General features: G+C 36.3%; 1 protein-coding gene across 1 annotated transcript; it reads right to left on the bottom strand.

Annotated features, from left to right (window-relative positions):
* Positions 1-3,322: 3,322 nt before the first annotated feature.
* On the bottom strand, positions 3,323-11,313 carry LOC145776757 (uncharacterized). The gene is made up of 11 exons (XM_082587982.1): positions 11,151-11,313; positions 10,849-11,067; positions 10,470-10,651; positions 8,795-9,857; positions 7,774-7,921; positions 7,093-7,210; positions 6,682-6,970; positions 5,886-6,054; positions 5,430-5,535; positions 4,927-5,053; positions 3,323-3,729 (listed from the first exon to the last, which is right to left on the bottom strand). The coding sequence occupies exons 1-11, from the start codon at positions 11,311-11,313 to the stop codon at positions 3,485-3,487; spliced, it is 2,829 nt and encodes a 942-aa protein (XP_082444108.1). The 3' UTR covers positions 3,323-3,484.
* Positions 11,314-18,633: the final 7,320 nt, after the last annotated feature.

Raw genomic sequence — 18,633 nt, forward strand, 5'->3', positions numbered from 1 at the left:
AAAACATTGTCCCCCCCCCCCTAACAAAAAGTTGCCCCCCCCCCCTTGCTCTGCGGTTTGGCTACGGCCCCGCTAAGTACATTCACGTCATCATAGTTTTTCTCATTCAAGACCGAAGTAATATCGTGAACTCGTCGTTTAGAAACTGCTACAGATACTCTTCTACTACCAGCATTTGATTCCACATTACTTTGCTCTAAATTAAGCACTTCTGTCGACGGCTAATAATCTATTTCTTCATCAGAATCAAACATTAGCACATCGTTAATATTTTCCTCAAAAGAATTTTCCAGTTGTTCGACAACTTCGCTTGCAGAAAATTGTTGTCGAGCCATGTTGCGCGTTTGAAGTGTGGTTGTATGTCATGCACAAAGTTTTCACACAAAAGAATGTACATGTTGGGCTTTCTGAGTATTTATGTGGAAATTGGTTGCACCATACAGTTTGTAAAAACCAATAATTAGAAACAATTGTAACTTTCCTGGCATTGTTATATAGTGGCTCTGGTTATAGCACAGACAAAGGAATGGATGCAATCAATATGTTCTGAACACAGCGATGTTTGCACAGCAGCGCCGGGCTCAAGATCGCGCCGGGCTCAAGATCACGCTGCGCTGGTTCGACTCTCGGGGCATGCGCTTGAGCAACGCATTGCAGGACTGCTCTCCATTCAGCGGCACCTAGTGAATGGAATAATTTCTCGGCAACGACACTTCAACAATCGGAAAACTTCACTCTGCCAATCTCGGTAACCGGCCCTGCGTCAAGAGCCTCTACAAGTATGCGAACAAGTACCAGGAATAACCTATCAAGGCTTTGTCAGTCCGAGGATAAAGATTCCAAACCAAACCAAACCAGCTTGAGCGTTTCTTTTACCTAGTCATATTAACAATGATAATCGTTCAAGGACCAGGTGTGACAAAACAATAATTGATGCAGCTGAAAAACTGAAAGCGTTTTTAGCCAAGTTGCCGGTTTGAAAACGCAGGTTCATAACCACTTGCCTTTGCGAGGCAGGATTCTCAGCTCTCGTTACAATAAAAACTAAACATCGCCTGGACGTTGAAGATGACATGCGTGTTGCATTGTCAAAAACTCAACCACAGTTCAGTCGTTTAGTTCAGGAAAGGCAACAACAGTACTCTCATTAAATTTGCTTACTTTGAAAAAGTTTCGGCATGACACTTTGGGTCACCTTAATATTCAAATAGGCTACTACTGACATTTCTTGAACAACTCATTCATTTTCTTATTTGAGCAACTGTTTAACCTGATATTTGCCGCAGGAGTCATAGCGGCAATGCAATATGACACACACAGTACAGTAGGCTAGTTGAGTAGCATAATTATTACAATAGTCAATAGTATGTTAATTGAGTTTCAGGCAAAATTTAGGTAAGGGTCCGCAGAATTAATAATTTGTCTAAAAGGGTCCGTGACAACAAAAAGGTTGGGAACCACTGATAGCCTATAGTAGGGCTACCATGTCCTCTTTTAGGAGGATTAGTCCTCTTTTTTCATAAAAAATTAATTGTCCTCCGAGGACACTTGAAAATGCTCAAATGTCCTCTTTTTTGCATTGCTATCATTTTCAACAAGGTTTTATTTTATGTGACCTTGGAGAAAGCTAAATAAGGCTAAGCAACGATACCAAAAAGGAAAAGTATGTTTTCTGTGAGCTGTGGCAGAAGTAAGCTCTCATTGTTCAAGAAAAGTGTTTGTTGACTTTGAGTTCACATCCTTTGATTGGATGCTTATGCTGTCTTACACCAAAGAATAGGATAACGCTTTTCAGCGGTGTGCTGAAGCCTCTTGTCAGAGAAAAATGTTGGCATTGATGATGTTAAACTGTTCGATCTATAGCTAGCCTACCAAAGCTATAGTGCAAAGTCGTCTTATACCTGATAGCTAGCTTGCATTAGCTTTGTTTAAATGATGGCACATCAGAAAGTGGACAGAATAGTTCAAATATTGCAGAACTATTGAACAGCTAAATGTTCATTGACTGAATCTGACAAATAAATATGTTGTGTTTTTTTATTTGTCACTTTTGCTACATAGGCCTATAACCATCTAAGAAGATGTAAAAATTGTTTAAACGTAAAAATCCACTGGCATTTTACTTGCTTACTAAACATGTCCTCTTTTTGGGTGATGAAAATATGGTAGGCCTAGATATAGAGGCTGTCTTCATCTTCCCCTGTCTAGTCTCTCTAGCATACTAACAATCAGGGCTTCAAGATTGTCGAGAGAGCTACTGTATGCTAGGTTTTACTAATAAGCCTAGCAACAAAACCAACTAGAATTTTCAAAAATAGGCTTTCGGTAGGCCTGTTGTAGGCTACTTTGCATGAAACACCCTAAGCCAAACAAGTTTAGGTTTACATGCCTTGACTAACCACTTTATGTGCAAACCCGGGCGCTTTCACCTCACGACGTTTTTGGCGTTGCGAGATTGTCACGCATTTCATAATTTGTTTCGAACAAATTGTTACGATTTCGAAATGAAAGACCAACACATTTTTGGTGAGGACCAAACAAATTTTTCCGTCGAACGTTTTCAACACGAATCTAAAGTTGGTCATGTTAAAATTAAAGCAAGCTTCTCAACAAGTGGTAAAAACTGTAGCAAACTAAAAGTTAGACTTTAGTGTTGTAACATAATAAAATTTAAAAAACATATTTGATTCAAATTACAATTAGTCTACGTTTGATAAGTTGCACTCATGATATATGATGTAGCCTAGAATAAATATGCTTCTGTGAACTTGTGCGTGAAAACACAACTTTCTTGTAGCCTTCTATGATGTCTTTATCAAATGCAATTCTACTGTCGTGGTTCGTTGGGTGGTTTTGAATCATTATCGTCGGTCTTACAAAGCTTCTAATAGATTATTCCTGGCAGTTTTGAATACTTGTAGAGGCTTTTGACGCAGAACCGATTACCGAGATTGGCAGAGTGAAGTTGCTGATAGTTGTTGAAATGGTGAAGTTTGTGAGCTATTTTATTTACTAGATGTTGCTGATAAAATCAAACTGTAACCTACTAAATCATTGATAAACATAAACATTGAAAAAAGAAACTTTTAATTGCAACATGTATTCGGTTAGCCTACATTTGGAAGTAATTTTAATTTGAAAATTTCAGAACAATATAGCCTAATTGTAATGTAATTGCATATTTTTATGATGTAATTTTAACTGAACTAAAACTAAATTGACCCAACTCTGGTTTCGACCTGACCCATGCGTAGGCTATGCCACTGTGAACAATTCACACAACAATATCTACTGTACAGTAGGGCTAATATCTATGGGCCATACTGAATTTCAAAATTATCACAATGAGTATAAAGGCTATTAGCCCACCTATCTTTTTGTTTTGACCACAAGAATAGGCAAAGCAATTTTCTTTTATTGTCAAAGCGTTTGGTTTATGATAAGCTTGTGTTCACCAATCCTACAAGTATAGCCTATAGTAAGTTTACATATATACTGTGCTGTATGAGGTGTCAATTAGCCTATCAGATGATGAAGATCTTCGATCGTTTTTCCAAGAATCTTGGATCAATGGTTCGTAAGTGTCATTGAGTCCTGTTTCTTCTTTGTCACTCGGTATTTCTTCTAACCCTTCATACAGCTCCTCATTCCATCGAGCGGAAGCAAATTTACGGCAATTTCTACCATAGCACAGCACTAAAAGAAAGACTGTAACCAAAAGTAGGAAGCCTAAAAAGAGCATAATGTTAGTTTAAACGTTGAAATGTGCAGTAACTATATAGCCTGTTAGGAGTTTATTTTTGTAGTCAATTCAATTGGGCACAGAAATGTATTATTATTTGTTACTTTGCTGAACAGAAGCCCATTAGAAAGCCCAGTAATGGGATTCTTCTACTAGGCTAGATATACTAGAAAAAGTTGGCCAAGAACCGGTTCAACAAACTTTTTATTTTTAGAGAGCGGTTTGCGCGAACCGGTCGAATCCCACCATTAAGTAGACGTACTAGTGCATACGGATATATTGACAGCAGTCAACTTTGATACTTCTCGTTTCTTATTATTTTCCACTTTGGAGTGAGTAGTTAAACTACAATATCCATCAACAAGGTTTCCAGGAATAATTAAAGTGACTGTCCATGTAGGCTAACTGACAAGCTTGATCAAACACATCGTGAGATTTTTATCAAAACGCCGACAAAGAAACGTGAAAAAATGCCCCTTTTTGTAACATATTAACTGAAATTAGTGCATTAAAATTCAAAAGCCTAAACAAAATGCTTCGTCAAAATTAACAAAATCCAAGCAAAACGAATGATTTTAGTATCAAAAGTAAAAATGCCTCTCTGGATTACATATGAAGAACTAACCCGAAGCACGACTTGGAAAATAATAAAACACAATAATAATAATGTTATGGTTTTATTTATTTGTCGCTCCACAACTGCTAAGGCCGTTTAGCGACAGGGCTCATGTTTAATTCTATATTAGGTTTACGATGTTATCACATTATTACCCAACTGATCCTAAATGCGTTACGCAAAATGAACACAATCGGTACCGTTTTTAAAGTCTTAGGTATGACCCGACCTGAAATCGATCTCAGATCTACTAGCACTAGAGCCGAAGGCGAAACCCCTCGGCCACTGAGCTAGTGATAAAGCACAAAGTAGATTATGTGAAGCAGTCCAGGCCTATTTGCGATCAAACAAAAATGCCTACCAACCCGCAAAATTTGTTGTTTTTACATCATTTGAACGTCGCGAGACAAAAGTAGACGAAATAAGAAAGTAAGCTAGCGTGTGATATAGCCTATAACAAATATTGGAAAATGTGCATACACAAAAAATGTATTGTTAGTGTGAACTGTGAAGTGCAAAATTTCCCTAACGCATTACCACACTATAATTACTAGAATATTCCACTTACACGTCAGTAAACTCAGAACGATGGCAGTTTTGTTTGAGGAAGACGGATTTTTATTTAAAGCTGTGCGAATAACGCTGCATGATTGCTTTTCTTGCTTAGGGTGGCAGCACTGAATAATTAAGCAAACCTGCACAAAAAAGTAGATTTTATCTCCCTTCAGGTGCTATTCCTGTAGAATAACGTGAAATCATTTGACATAGGAGTCAGCGTAATGTTTCTTTGGAATACTTACCAATATGGTAAGACTAAATACGTGATAAAATAAACAAATTTAACAACTGTAGTAAATGCAGTTTTAATAAATTAATCAGCATTATCATTTATTTCTAGCTTAACCATTATGGTTGAGAAGAAAATTTAAACCAAAAATTCACTTCTACTTGCTCGGCACTGCTTCGTTCTAAGGTCTAAGCACTCAGAAGGCGAGCTGCAGATAGGCTACTTAATTTTCAAGTGTTTTAGCATTGACTGGCCTTAGTTAACAGATAGGCCTATTAATATACCACGTAAGTTTCGCCTGGTGTCAATAAAGAAATGTTGTATTCTGGCCCCTCAATCTCCCAGTTTGGCAAAACGTTGTATGGTTGTACCTCGTGGGCATAAATTAACCTGTAAGTGAAGAAAATGTAGGTTGTTTCAGACTACAGTGGGCAAGGCAGTGACAACCTTTTTTGAACTAACTACTTAGAATGACAAAAATGGTTAATCTGTAAATTAGGCTACGTTATATGAAGAAGCTTATATGCCTTGCAAATCAGATATCAGGTTTGTGTTGGTAAAGAAAAAATGCTTATTAGACTTATTTCTTTTCTTTTTATTGGACGCTTGTTTGATAAAAACAGTTAATCATTTGTACGTAGGTAAAGTTGAATATTTTCTTTAATGGGCCTACCAATTCTCTTAGTCCATAATTTTGGCAATGCATGTGTGTTTATCTCGTTTCCACTAAAGTGGCCCACCTGCCATTTTGTTTCAAGCTTATTTTCATTATTTTGTTTTCCTTGATTTTGAAGGATTGATCAAGATCACGGGATGACCACGTGATCAATGCGTTGGTATCCGTGACTTTAAGAACTTTTATGCTTGGAACTCGTGGAAGAATTGGCTTCATGCTCATGGGTGAAGTTTCTGAACATTTCGCAATAAAGGTACATTTTTGTCATGCATTGGTTTATAAAAAGTGTAGCCTAATATTTCATTACCCAATGAAATTAGGCTACGATATGTTAAAATAAACTTTTGAAAAATCTATAACCTACCTTACATAAAGTAACCTAACCCTGCGACAAAAAGGCTTAAAAACACTAGCAATTTTATGACACTTGTGCTCGATTGGTTGAAGACTTAGAAACAAAGCAGGAGTTTCTAGAAGTTGTTTACTTGTTTTCTCCAAACAAAAAGTTGAAATATTTTGCTGCATAATGGCAGTCATTGTCCACTTTCAAACATGGCTAAGACACAGCCATATGCTCTCAACGGGCATTGACCCAGTCAGCAAGTCAGTCCTGTTTTACGTTTATTCAACGTCCTCACTTTCTGACTGGGGAACCGGCTCCTTTCAGGTACCGTACCTGTTGGAAGCTTCCACTACCAACTAACATAATTAACTCCAAAAATGTAACATAAAAGCGTGGTTTTGGCTGTGAATTTGCGCTACGGATTTCTAGAAGCATGTTGAAAGCGTTATGTGTATTGATGATCACAATGGTAGTTGTTAATCAAAAGTATAGATTAAAAAGCTATACTAACTATCACCTTTTGACAGAGTATTTTTTTGTACATTTGAAAATGGTAGCGATGTAAAGGCATCCCTTGTTGCTGTGCTTTCGGTCGAGTGTTGTTGTGAAGTGGTAATCGGTAGAGATTCTCGAGATGTGTGGAAAGCCAATGTAGTTGACACATCTCTGCTCGCTACACCGGTGGTAAGCCTATGTGGTTTAGAAGTTTCAGCACTGCTTTCAAACCTCACTTTCACGAGAACGTCTCGTTTTGCCATTCCTCTGCTATTTTCAGCCTTACAAGTATAACTTCCATTTTTAGGGTTCTGAAAATCAAACATCAAAGTTATATCATAGCAAACATGAATTGTAGGTTTGAAATTGTTTTGTAGGCTAGTCTGAGAAACGTTTAACGACAATTTACAGTCTACATTTTATCAGATCTAACCTTTACTGTCAAGGTTCCGCTGGTACTCATTTTTACTCCTTGAATTTTACTTTCCGTGTTGATTGTGTTACCACTCGGAATGTTCCAGAATATAGTAGGTGTAGGATTTCCAAAAGCCCTAAACGCTCATTAGCATTAGTCTACTTCTGTCGCACTTCATCCCAAGTATAAGGGCATATGGAGACCATGCGATAATTTTGTTTCAAAGTATGCACTAAGCTTTTTGCATGTATCTTTATATCACTATCCCTGGCCTAATTATTTTAAATTTGACAAAACTATAGTGAAATTTCCTTCGTGTCAGTACTCATGTTTGACCAACACAGTTGGTTGATTAATAAATTCAGTTTGGGGTAAGAAATAACTTAACAGCCAATTAATTTATTTATGGTATTGAACATAAATCTATTCATTGAAATCCAGCTTTTCCTCTAAAAAGGCAGTGAAATAGTAATTCATTTCATTAGAAAAGAATCATTAGTTATCGAAACAAATTGTGCTTATAAATAATAGTTGCTTCACTCTTTATTTCGTGTTATAACTATGATAAGTTTTCATTACAACGTGTAGGCTATTTGCAGTTTCATACTACATTCAAACGCTGAGGGTATGAGGTAACTTTTTAGTAAAATTTCATCAACAGTTCACTGTCGTTTTTTTGTACTGAAATATTTAACTTGCCTGCAATTTAAAGTCAGTGTTTCCTCTTTTGTTGCCATGATGTGAAGAGGAAGAGTTGGTTGAACTGTGGGTGCACAAGTTACTTGATCAAAGTCCACTTCAGCCAAGCGACTACCGCGAAACTGCGGTGGACTTGCGCAAATCACGTCTTCAGTAAAGATTCCATGTCTTTCTGCAAAATTTATTTCATGCTTTATGAAAATTTGTAGTTTCTCATTTTCAAAGAAGGGAGATAGGCTTAATTTTAGACTTAATAAAAGACGTTTCTCATTTTTACCCCAAGGCTAAAATGTTAACAAACAGCCTAACGCTGGGCTGCAAGCTCTACTTCAGAGATTTGGGGCTGTGTGTCAAAACCGAACTAGAGCTTCAATAAAATTAACTCTTTGTCGACGAAGTCTCAACACAAACGATTCAGTATGAGCTGGGTAGCCTACGTTTAAACTATGTGGTCACACAACAGCCACTAAATCCAAGATCGATTAATCCCGCAAACGCCACATTCTTCTAAGCAGCTGAAATAGATAAAAAATCATCAAACTCAATTTAGCAAAAGAAGTGTCTGAAGCAGAACTTCAAAAATTCTACTTTTAACTAGTGTAAAATTCAACGAAGTTTGTATCTTGATGCAGGGTCAATATCATCGATTTCCAGGAAATATTGCACTTTAGTGCTTTCACGTTGTCTATGAGTTGTGAGCATAAATTTTTCAAATATTTGACACGAATGTGTTGCATGCAAAGTAAAAATATTATATTTTGTACGTGATTGGATAATATAAAATTAAATTAATATAAAATTAATATTTTTACTTTGCATGCAACATTCTGTAACAAAGATATTGTGATGAATGAAAACACTCTCTTCTGGGAGCATAACTTTATTATAAATAAGTCACATTTAGGTACGAATGGATTTAAATTGGTCTTATTTTTGAAAACAAAAGTTCTGATCCTCTCGGTTAGCAAGATATAGGACAGTTCATAAGTATGTAAGCAAACCTAAACCAAACTGTTCATACCGTCTGGGACATGCTTCATCCATGGCTGTGCCCACTTCATCATGCAATTACAATTGATTGGATTTTTTCGCAAGTTTAGATTTTTAAGAGACCCCAATTTAGCCACAGTATTGCCATGTAAAGTTTCAATCATTGTGTTATGAAGATCTAACGTTGACAGATTTGGGCATTGATTAAATGCTGCCTTTGAAATGTAAGCCAATTTCTGGTTATTGAACAAAAGAACAGTGTTCAAAGACGGAAGGTATGAGAAGGCATCATCATCGACAATCTCCAATAAAGAATCCCGCGTTAACTCAATCATTTCCAAGTGTTGTAATCCACTGAAAGCCTTTGATTGTATTTTTTGGAACATGTTGCCGTTCAAATTCAAGGATCGAAGACGAGAAAGTGTCGCAAGGGCTTTTGTTGGTATAAACGACAATTGGTTGTCGCTTAAATCGAGACTTTTTAGCGCCACTAATCCTTGAAAAGCATTGTCGTTGATAACTTTCACTCCCATATCTTCCAAAACTAATATCTCTAGCTCCTGCAAGTTCAAAAATGAACTGTCGTTTATAGATTTGGATTGCATCTTGTTCCCTCCAATATCTAAAGTAATTAACGAATTTAGAACACCGCACATTCTTATCCAAGAGAGGCTTCTGATGTGGTTATAATTCAAATCAAGATATTTTAAGCCATTAATAGTTTTGTTGCAAGTTACATGCCCAATCTTCTCAATTGAGTTTCTGGTTAATGATAACGTTTTTAGATTTGGAAATGCCAAGAAAAGTGTTGCCAACTCAGAAATGTCGTTTTCACTGGCATCAAGTTGTTGAACACTAAAAGACGAATGATTAGATTCAAATGTGGATAAATTGTTATGAGATATTAATACATCTGTAACGTTCTGCAGACTAGTAACTTTTTGTTGTAATTCGTCGAAGTTGCTCAATAAGTTTTCTTCTAAATTTATCATCTGCGTGTCCACAGGAAAGGCTTTTGGAAGCTTTTTCATTCTTCTTCCATTGCAGTCCACTGTTTTCAGCCAAACTGCTTGCTGAACGCTTGTATCAAGGCTCTGCTCAGTATAACTACAATAGCAGGAAGGGGAACAATTTTGCGGGCTCCACAATGGTAGATTACCTTGGGCGCAGACACCAATTATTACATTTGTAAGTAAATATACAATAAATGTCATAATTTCCATTGTCCTAATGTGTCTCCAACACAATCCTAATCATTTCAAAATTAGTCTATTTGCAAACAACTTAAAATAAGTAGCCCACACAAAACATATGATTCACGTGCTTAGTAGCCCACTTTTGTTTTGAGCTAATAAGCGAATGTTACTCATAAGCTTAGGCTACTTATTCTAGAATGGGCCCAATTGTTAGCATAAAGCCCATTTCTCAAATGAATTCAGTTTGTTTGCAATATGTAGAGTTTCTGTGCTTATCTTAGTAACACAATGATATAAACCAGTGGTTCTTAATCTCTTTTCTATCAAGCCCCCCTTTAATAATGGTCATGTGCCTCGCGCCCCCCTAGATTTTAAATAAGTATCATATCAAAAAAATTGCATTTTTTCTGTTTATTGTGCACATCAGTGAGATACTTGACACTGCTGCTTAGCGACTAGATTTTTAATGCGAGGTTTAACTCCAGAGAATGAACAACGTAAGTCTCCTACAGCTCTCAGCCTGTTTCTGTACTTGGTCTTGATAACAACGAGAGTAGAAAATGCAGCTTCACAAAGATACGTGGATCCAAACATTGTTAGAATTCGAAGAGCCCGAGTTGCGATAAGAGGGTAAACAGAAAGGTAATTGGCCCAGAACGTTTCAAGTTCCAGTTCTTTGAAGTCTTCTTTAGCTTTGGAGTTGAACTTCATCTGAAGAAACTTCTCTTATCCTTCTTCGAAAATATCAACTACTTCGCATTGAAACGGTTTCTGATGAACTTCCAGGCTTCACGCTTCTCATCCAGATCTGGAAAGTATTTGATGAACTCCGCTTTCAATTCATTAAGCTGGATTTATATTTGTTTCTTCAACTCAGACTCAAAGTTACCATCTTTGAGAGCAAAATCCAAGTTACTAAAGCTCTCTGGATTTCCTTGTTCAATTCGACTCTTCCAGAGGTCGAGTTTGGCTATAAAAGTTCGAATGATGTCATGATGCTTAATGATGTTGAGGTTTTTCCCTTGAAGCTTAAGGTTGAGAGTGTTCAATGCTTCAAAGATGTCCACGAGGTACGCTTGCGCTACTTGAAAGCCTTCGGACTGAAACTCTGCCAAAAGTTGTGTCTTCTGTTGTGATTCCAAAAATATTGCGACTTCTTCTTGTAATTCATGAAGCCTTTTCACATGTTACCTTTGGACAACCATCGAACATTCGTGTGGAAAAGCAAGGCTTTATGATCTGACTGCATATCGTTACACAGTAGCTTAAAAAGACGGCTGTTAAGGGCTCCGGCTTTTGTAAAGTTGACCACCTCGATAGCTAAGTTCAATGCATCCTTCATTTCAGGAGGCATACAGTAGTTCTGGATGCGCTAAGGCTTCACGATGAATTATGCAATGAGTAAACTACCAACAACAAAATAAGAAAAATAGTTTTGTAAAGTTCTGGTCTAACTAATAAAGCAAGAATTACTAAATACAATATAAAATACGATAAAATGCAAAATATGACGACCGGCATAGGTCCTAGGACATTAAAGTAATTAAAAAAAAATTGAAATTGTTGTAGAGCTCGCGCCCCCCTGAGAGATGCTTCACGCCCCCTGGTTAAGAACCACTGATATAAACATTAGGCCTATCAAATGCTGTTTAAAATTAATTTTTAGAGAAATATTTTCTCTGCTTTTAAGCACTTCGTTTTTTTTATTTGTAGCCTACCGGTACAGCTGTTATTTTTCTGTAGGCTGCATCTGCTTTACTTTTGCTAAACCATTTGCTGCTGTGAAAGGTTATGCTAGTCTATTTCAAAAGTTAGTGTTGCTTCATTAGTTTAAGTTAGAACATCCAGGTAGGCTACTTGAAGTTCATATCTGAAATTGCGTTTATATCTTTTTGTTATTCAGCGTCTTTTGAACTGAAGCCATAAATTATGAATGATGGGCCTACATTAAAATTTTAATTGCATTTCGATCGTAATCGAATTGCTTTTCGATATTCATATTTGGCAGCCTTTGTAAAAAGGGTCTTCTAAGACTTATCGATTTATCATAATCAAATTTCACTATGCTTTCTTTGCTTTTTTTACTGAGGACGGAAGTTTTGGAGAGTAATTTTTTGCCGTATCAAGTTTCTTATTTTTGCCTTCTAAAATGTGAAGCAGCCTCACACTAGCTTTACCCAAATTGAATTTACTACAGTTTCAATAGAAGTATTGAAAGCAAAAGATATTATTGAGTCACTAAGGTTATTAAATTCTTGTAAGCTGCAACACAATAACGTGCTACTGATATTTTATGATACGGTAATATTTTGAGACGTTTTATAATATTTTGGACTATAGGCCTACGCTAAAAACAACAGGTAAAAATATGTTTTCCACAACAGGCTACTTTAAGATCATAATTGAAGTAATCAACATCAAACGCTGAGGATATTAAAACCAAAAACTGATGTTGCAAGATCACTGTTACAACGCTTTTATTTCTCGAAAGAAAACACTTTTGCATTACTAGAAGACATCCGATCAAAAAGTAAAGAGTTCACAATATTGAAATTAAACTCATGTGAAGCAAACGTTTTTAAACCTAAACCATTCTGCATGCAACAACGCAGTTCAGTTTTCGAAAAGTTTCTTGCATGATTTTAGTTGCAAAACTTTAGGCTTTCTATTTTTTGATCTTTGGTTCCAAAGATGTATCTCTGAAGACATCCGCTCGTTTAACTGGAGTAGTCTATTTGAGCTGAAACTTTTCTGTGCACCACAGCCAGCTAAGCTCTGCCTTTTTTATTTAAAAACAAAGAAACTCTTTGTTGGAAGTTAAAAAAAACATTTATGCATTAAGATGAAAAACATCGATTTTTTAATATCTTTATTTCTTTCTTGTTTTCTACCAATGTATCGATCTCTAAAAGCACTTACCTAGAACTGCAGGCAGGCACAAAAGAAAAAAAGATCTTACCAATACTTTAGTTTTTATAGATAAACTGAGATACTGGGTTTCGCAAAAAAAACTTGAATCTCAACTTGAAGATTTTGTTATGTTGGATATCAATTTTACACGTTGGTGCCATTGGGCTTTATTGTTTGTTTTTTTTAAAGAGTCTCGGATGTAAAACTTTAAGTATAATCTATCACCGTTAGGGTGATTCAAACGCCCCGACCCTTTTAAATATAGCCACAAATTTTTTTACAATGGAGGTTAACTTTAAAATGAATATTGGTATCAAAATTATTGCGTAATATTAAATTTTCACATTTGCTCTTTTCGATTGAAGTAAGAGCTCCATAATGCAAAAAAACAATTATCTCGCCTAGTTTACAAGTTCATAAATACAATTTTGTTGAAGACAAAAGTCTGGATTTGGCTTTATGTTGTCTAGAAAAATTATTTTAAATATAAACAATAAATTGCACATATTTGACTTATTCATATTTTTGTAAAATGCGTTTGAAATTGCTCTTAATTTCACTTTTTTCATATTTTTAAGCAAAAAACGTTCAACGCCCCTTGTTTCTAGCCTCAGAAATAAAATCTTGGTGAAGATAAAAGCCTGGATTTTGCTTTATGTTATCCAGAAAAATGTTATCAAATACACACACTCAATTGAAAATGTTCAACCTGTGTAAATTTTTGGTAAAATACATTTGAAAATGACCTGATGCTGACTTTTGCTCAAATTCTATTATGTGACAAACAGGTTTTAATATCATTTTACTCAGCTGTATAATATTTTAATCCCATAATATCATTTACTATATGGGTTAGTGTGGAATGTAATTGCAGTAAAGATAGATTGCTTCAAAAAGTCAGAATGTTTAGGCAGGTAAAATACAATACAGTTTTATCTGTCTCACAGTCACTTATTGTTACTGAATAGTTTACTTTGTGTCCAATATTTGAATAATTTGACCTATTTAACCAGAAGTTAACCTATTTACGAAATTTCGAGATTCGTGGCATTTCATTGAATCCAAATCCGTGCCAATATTCACCATGAATAATGATGACTATATCTGCATTCATGATGCTGCTAACACATTAAAAGAAACAACAGTCATCGATCTTGAAACATTGGATAAGAAGTATTTACTTTTGTGACGATTACAATAAATTAATCCAACTGACCAAATTGTATCTGAGTGAAAGAGAAAACAGTGTTAACTTTACCTTTCGACGACCAGGTGCCATTCACAAGGCTAGGTGGATGGCAAAACTGATATATGCAATTAAGATGGTTCTATTAAAAGATCAGGTGCTCAAATTGAACAAAAAAATAATTATCAGTAAAAGAATGATCAAGTTACAACGATTTGTAAATTTTGGAATGCTTGTCTATGCAAAGTATTGGTTTAAGTGTCCAAGTGCCATGGATGCTCCAATAAACGATTTGAATTTATTCAAAGACATTCAGATGTACGATTCAGTTGATTCGAAGGCAGCAACGCCCGCGATGAATGCATTGAAACGCCACTTATGGAGCTTAACAACAGAATTCGCGCCAATCATTCTATTTAGTCAAGAAATAACAGTGGAAAAAAAGGTCACTGTAGCCAAGAAGTTGTCTATGGTCAAGAATGACCAACAAAATGTAAGACCTCATGGTCTGGGATATGGGAAGCCCCTGTTCCATGCATGCCCTGTTCCCCTCGATAGATACCCTCACAAGCTCAGTATTGGATGTATCCTGTCTTATTGGTGAAGGTTCATGGATTTTCTTTCAAGCTCTGGGTGTACAAGACACTTCCTTTCTATCCGAGGATCCTGACAAATGGCCGGAACATAGATCATTCCAAGATTGTCAGAAACGAGCTAACAATATCATGGTTGTTAATGACGCCGCTGAACGAGGGGTGAAGTTGGCAACAGATTTGATTTCATCCTGTCAGGAAGAAGAAAATTTCCAAAATACTCTTCAAGTAGTTGAAGAAAATCGACAATTGGTAACAAATATCAGGAAGAACATGGACATTAAATGCATGAATAGAATGGAAACTTCATAAACCACCATTTATTGTGTCGTGCACTATGCATTGAAAACCACTGTATGATTTGGCTGAACTATGTCTGTATATACTGTGTGTAGGTACTAGGTACCTAATCCTCTCCTCACCTCATGTTCAAAAATGCATAGTGTTGATAGTTGAAAATATTATGTTCCATTAAACATGATATTTATGGTTCAATTTTATTTTTTTAAATCACAAAAAATGAAAAATTTATGGTTTTCATTCAAATTTTTGAAAAATTTAGAGCACGTATATTCATGGACATAATTGTTTCTAGTAAAGCAAATTTTTCCTGAGAAATAAAAGTGCAAAACAAGTCTTTGGTTGAAATAAAATTCATTTTATATTGCTTTAAATATTTTATATTTACTTTGAACATTGACAGTATTTTCACTGTTTTTCACAATTTTTGGAAAACGATAAAACGAAAAGGGCAAGTGTGAAAAGTTAATCAATCTTGAAAATTTTGATGGCAAAATACATTTCAGGTCTAGCCTCCACCATAAAAAAATTTGTGGCAGTCCCAGGCAGTTTTTGAAATTTTAAGGGGCGTTTGACTCACCCTAATCACCGTGCTATTGCTATCGTGCTATCACCGTGTCAACCGCCACTCGTACCCCCTGGAAGAGGACTCCAGGGTGCCAATCAGTTTAGTCTGTCCAACGTTTTCGTTTTTTAGCTAATTGAAAAGAAAATCGATGGAAATACTGATACTCAATAGCTTACATTACACAGTGTTGCGTTAAGTGCCTCTGCGCGCCATGACGGAGGGCTCACTGCCGTTTAAAAGCCGACCCATTTTTAGTCTGTCCAGCGCTTTCTGGCTATTTGAAATAAAAAAAGGTCGAAACAGCTACAAAAGCTCGATATTTAATAGCTTACATCATATCATGCAGTTGTGCAGGTAATCATTTACTGCAGTATGACGATTTCAAGAATCAACGAAACCAGTAAATCTATGTTATTTTATTAAACTTTATATAAGAAAAAATAATAATAGGTTATACTTTCGTTTGTTTGGAAATTCTATTTCAATAGTGGGTTCGATGAGCCTTTCAACTGCCAAACATCTAGAAAATGGCGAAACCGTTAGATCAGCAGCCAGAAGACCGAGGAGGTTCAGGGAATACTTGGATTGTGGATGATATTACAGTATAAACCCGATCTGTTCCTTTGAGTAAACGCTCGATCATAACAAACTTGATGGATAAGATACCTTCGGCGTTCAACTGGAGAATGGTAGGACGACGGTACTTGTCGACAGCGAAACTGTCGCGCACTGAACAGAATGGATCCGGAGAGATCGTTTTCAAAAGACTTGATGTAGGTTTTCGTGTTGCTTACAAGAGCGACCACGTGAAGATGACTGTCTTTGCTTATCGTTGAGCTACATGAACAGAACTTTGTTAAAAAATAAAATTATAAGATTCTGGGTTGAATGCAAATGCACTACTTTAAAATACAAACCGAAATCAGAAACATGCAACAATTTTGAGCTTCTTTGCAGTTGCACTGCCCTTGAAAAAATGTTGGGGTTTTGTCATACTTTTTGAGAAGAGCCACTGCACTTCTGCAGATAATCTAGCAACCCCACACCATATTCGGTAGGTGGCCTGCCCAAAGCAGAAAGCATATAGGCTACGTTTGTCCACGAGAATTTAAATTGGACTCTTGAAAGGTTTTTCCAGCGTCAAGGAAAGAGAAAGGATTTGTGTGAACATAGAAAAATATTACATCATCAAAGTATAGAAGCCACTATCTTCACGCCAGGATTCTTCGTCTCACCAAGTACAGCATCTACAGTACAATGGCGGTTTCAGCTGCCAGTACCCGGACTGGGGCTGCAAGAATGCCGTTAGCGAAAGAGAATACCTGGCTTCTTGGGCAACAAGCAACAACCTTACCCTTCTCTACAACCTGAACAATTCAGCCAGCTTCTGGTCAGGAAGCTTGGGAATGAGTAGGCTACAAATCCTAATTTCGCTTTTGAAAACACAGACAGCTCTATTTCTCATGGACGTGTGTCGGAGAATTTTTATGCTTACAACACCGACCTTAACTAAACACCTGACCATAAGCTCTTTACTTGCGGCAACTCATAACGACCGCATGGAAGATGTGATGGTGTAAAGGGGTCGCTATGTTGTGTACACATCCAAAATCTTTTAAAATACCTTTCAAAAGTTGGATATGGCTATGATCAAACGTAGCACAGTTTAACACGTGCAACAACATTCTAACCGGCGTTGTTGCCATTTTGGGTTACACGATTTCTTTGTGTTTTAAACGTGATTTTATTGGCTAGGGTTTCTTTTTTATTTCTTCACATCAACGTAACCTATCTTTTGAAAATAATTTTAAATAAGCAAAATAGGCCTACACTTCTGACAAATGAAAACAGAACAGAAAATGGTTACAGAATGAGCTTTGCTTAAAAAGTGGTAGGCCTAACTTTTAAAACTTAATTATTTTGCTAAGAAAATGTTTGCTCAGGAAAATGTAAACTTGTTTTACAACAAGCAACAAAACGAACTTACTTGACAGCTTTTTAAATATAGATGAGGGTTTATTTCTTTATACGCTTTTTCTTTGCCTGTTATTGATTTTCGATCGATGATTTTTTTTAATGATCAATCGCTTCTGCTCTTACTAATGAACTTTGGAAAAGGGAATGACTTTTTAATGAAATCTTTTCTTCGGGGAAAACCTTTAGCGTCCTTTGTTTCACATTGACAACGACAGAGCTAAGAATATATTACATGCTCAAAGAAACGATTTAATTAGAGTCAACTATCTTTATTGTCTTATTTACAATAACCTGTTTATGAATTTGAAAAGCTGCAATGCTGTTCTAATCAAACCTTTCTATCATGGCATTACTATCTCAAGGCATCTATAATATTAGCTTCGCATATTAGAAAGATAGTCAACTCAAGAGTATCACAACTCTAAGGATCAATGTCACGCCACAATCAGGACAATATTGGATACAGAGAATTCACAAAAACAAACAACCCTTAAATCTACTGAAAGGAAAAAAACGCAAGCTTAACAGCGTAATTTGATGTAGGCCTAACACCAAAAGGTTGGCAACACTGCCCTGCACTTCGCATTTGTCCTTCGTTGTAGAGTTGGATTTTTTTTTATCTGTGTGCGCACTGCGCACGCTCACATAATTTTTTATTGCCCCAATGGTATAAATTATTGATGATGATAATAGTGTTATGATTTTATTTATTGTCGCTCTACAACTCCAACTGCTATGATCATTTAGCGACAGGACTCATTTTTAATTTCATATCAGGTTTACGATATCACCACATTATTACCCGACTTATTTTCACAGCGATATGCAAGAAAGAATGCAACCGTACCATTTTTAAAGTCTTTGGTTTGACCCGACCTGGAATCGATCTCAGATCTACCATAGCACCAGAGCCGAAGGCGAAACCACTCGGCCACTGAGCTGGTTGTAAATTATTGAGCAACTGTGCTCACTTTGGGGAGCTTGCTTTTCTGATCAACTATTAGGCTTACGTGCTCGCGGTCTGGAAACCACGGTAGCCGCTTCATTAAAACAGAATGCAATGCAGTAGAACCGTACCATAAAAAGTATTCGAGACTGCGCTTAAGTGGCCGTCATAACGAGGTAGTCGCCAGCAAAAGT

The sequence above is a fragment of the Aplidium turbinatum genome, chromosome 9 (assembly GCF_918807975.1).
Source record: "Aplidium turbinatum chromosome 9, kaAplTurb1.1, whole genome shotgun sequence".
Taxonomy (NCBI): domain Eukaryota; kingdom Metazoa; phylum Chordata; class Ascidiacea; order Aplousobranchia; family Polyclinidae; genus Aplidium; species Aplidium turbinatum.

Excerpts from the sequence above, each read along its gene's own strand:
- LOC145776757 (XM_082587982.1), bottom strand. The coding sequence starts at position 11,313 with ATGCCTCCTGAAATGAAGGATGCATTGAACTTAGCTATCGAGGTGGTC. Across the intron at positions 9,858-10,469 it reads ACAGAAACAGGCTGAGAGCT|AGCCTTGATACAAGCGTTCA; the intron begins GTAGGAGACTTA and ends TATACTGAGCAG. Across the intron at positions 6,055-6,681 it reads AAAAAATACTCTGTCAAAAG|AAACTTCACCCATGAGCATG; the intron begins GTGATAGTTAGT and ends CGAAATGTTCAG.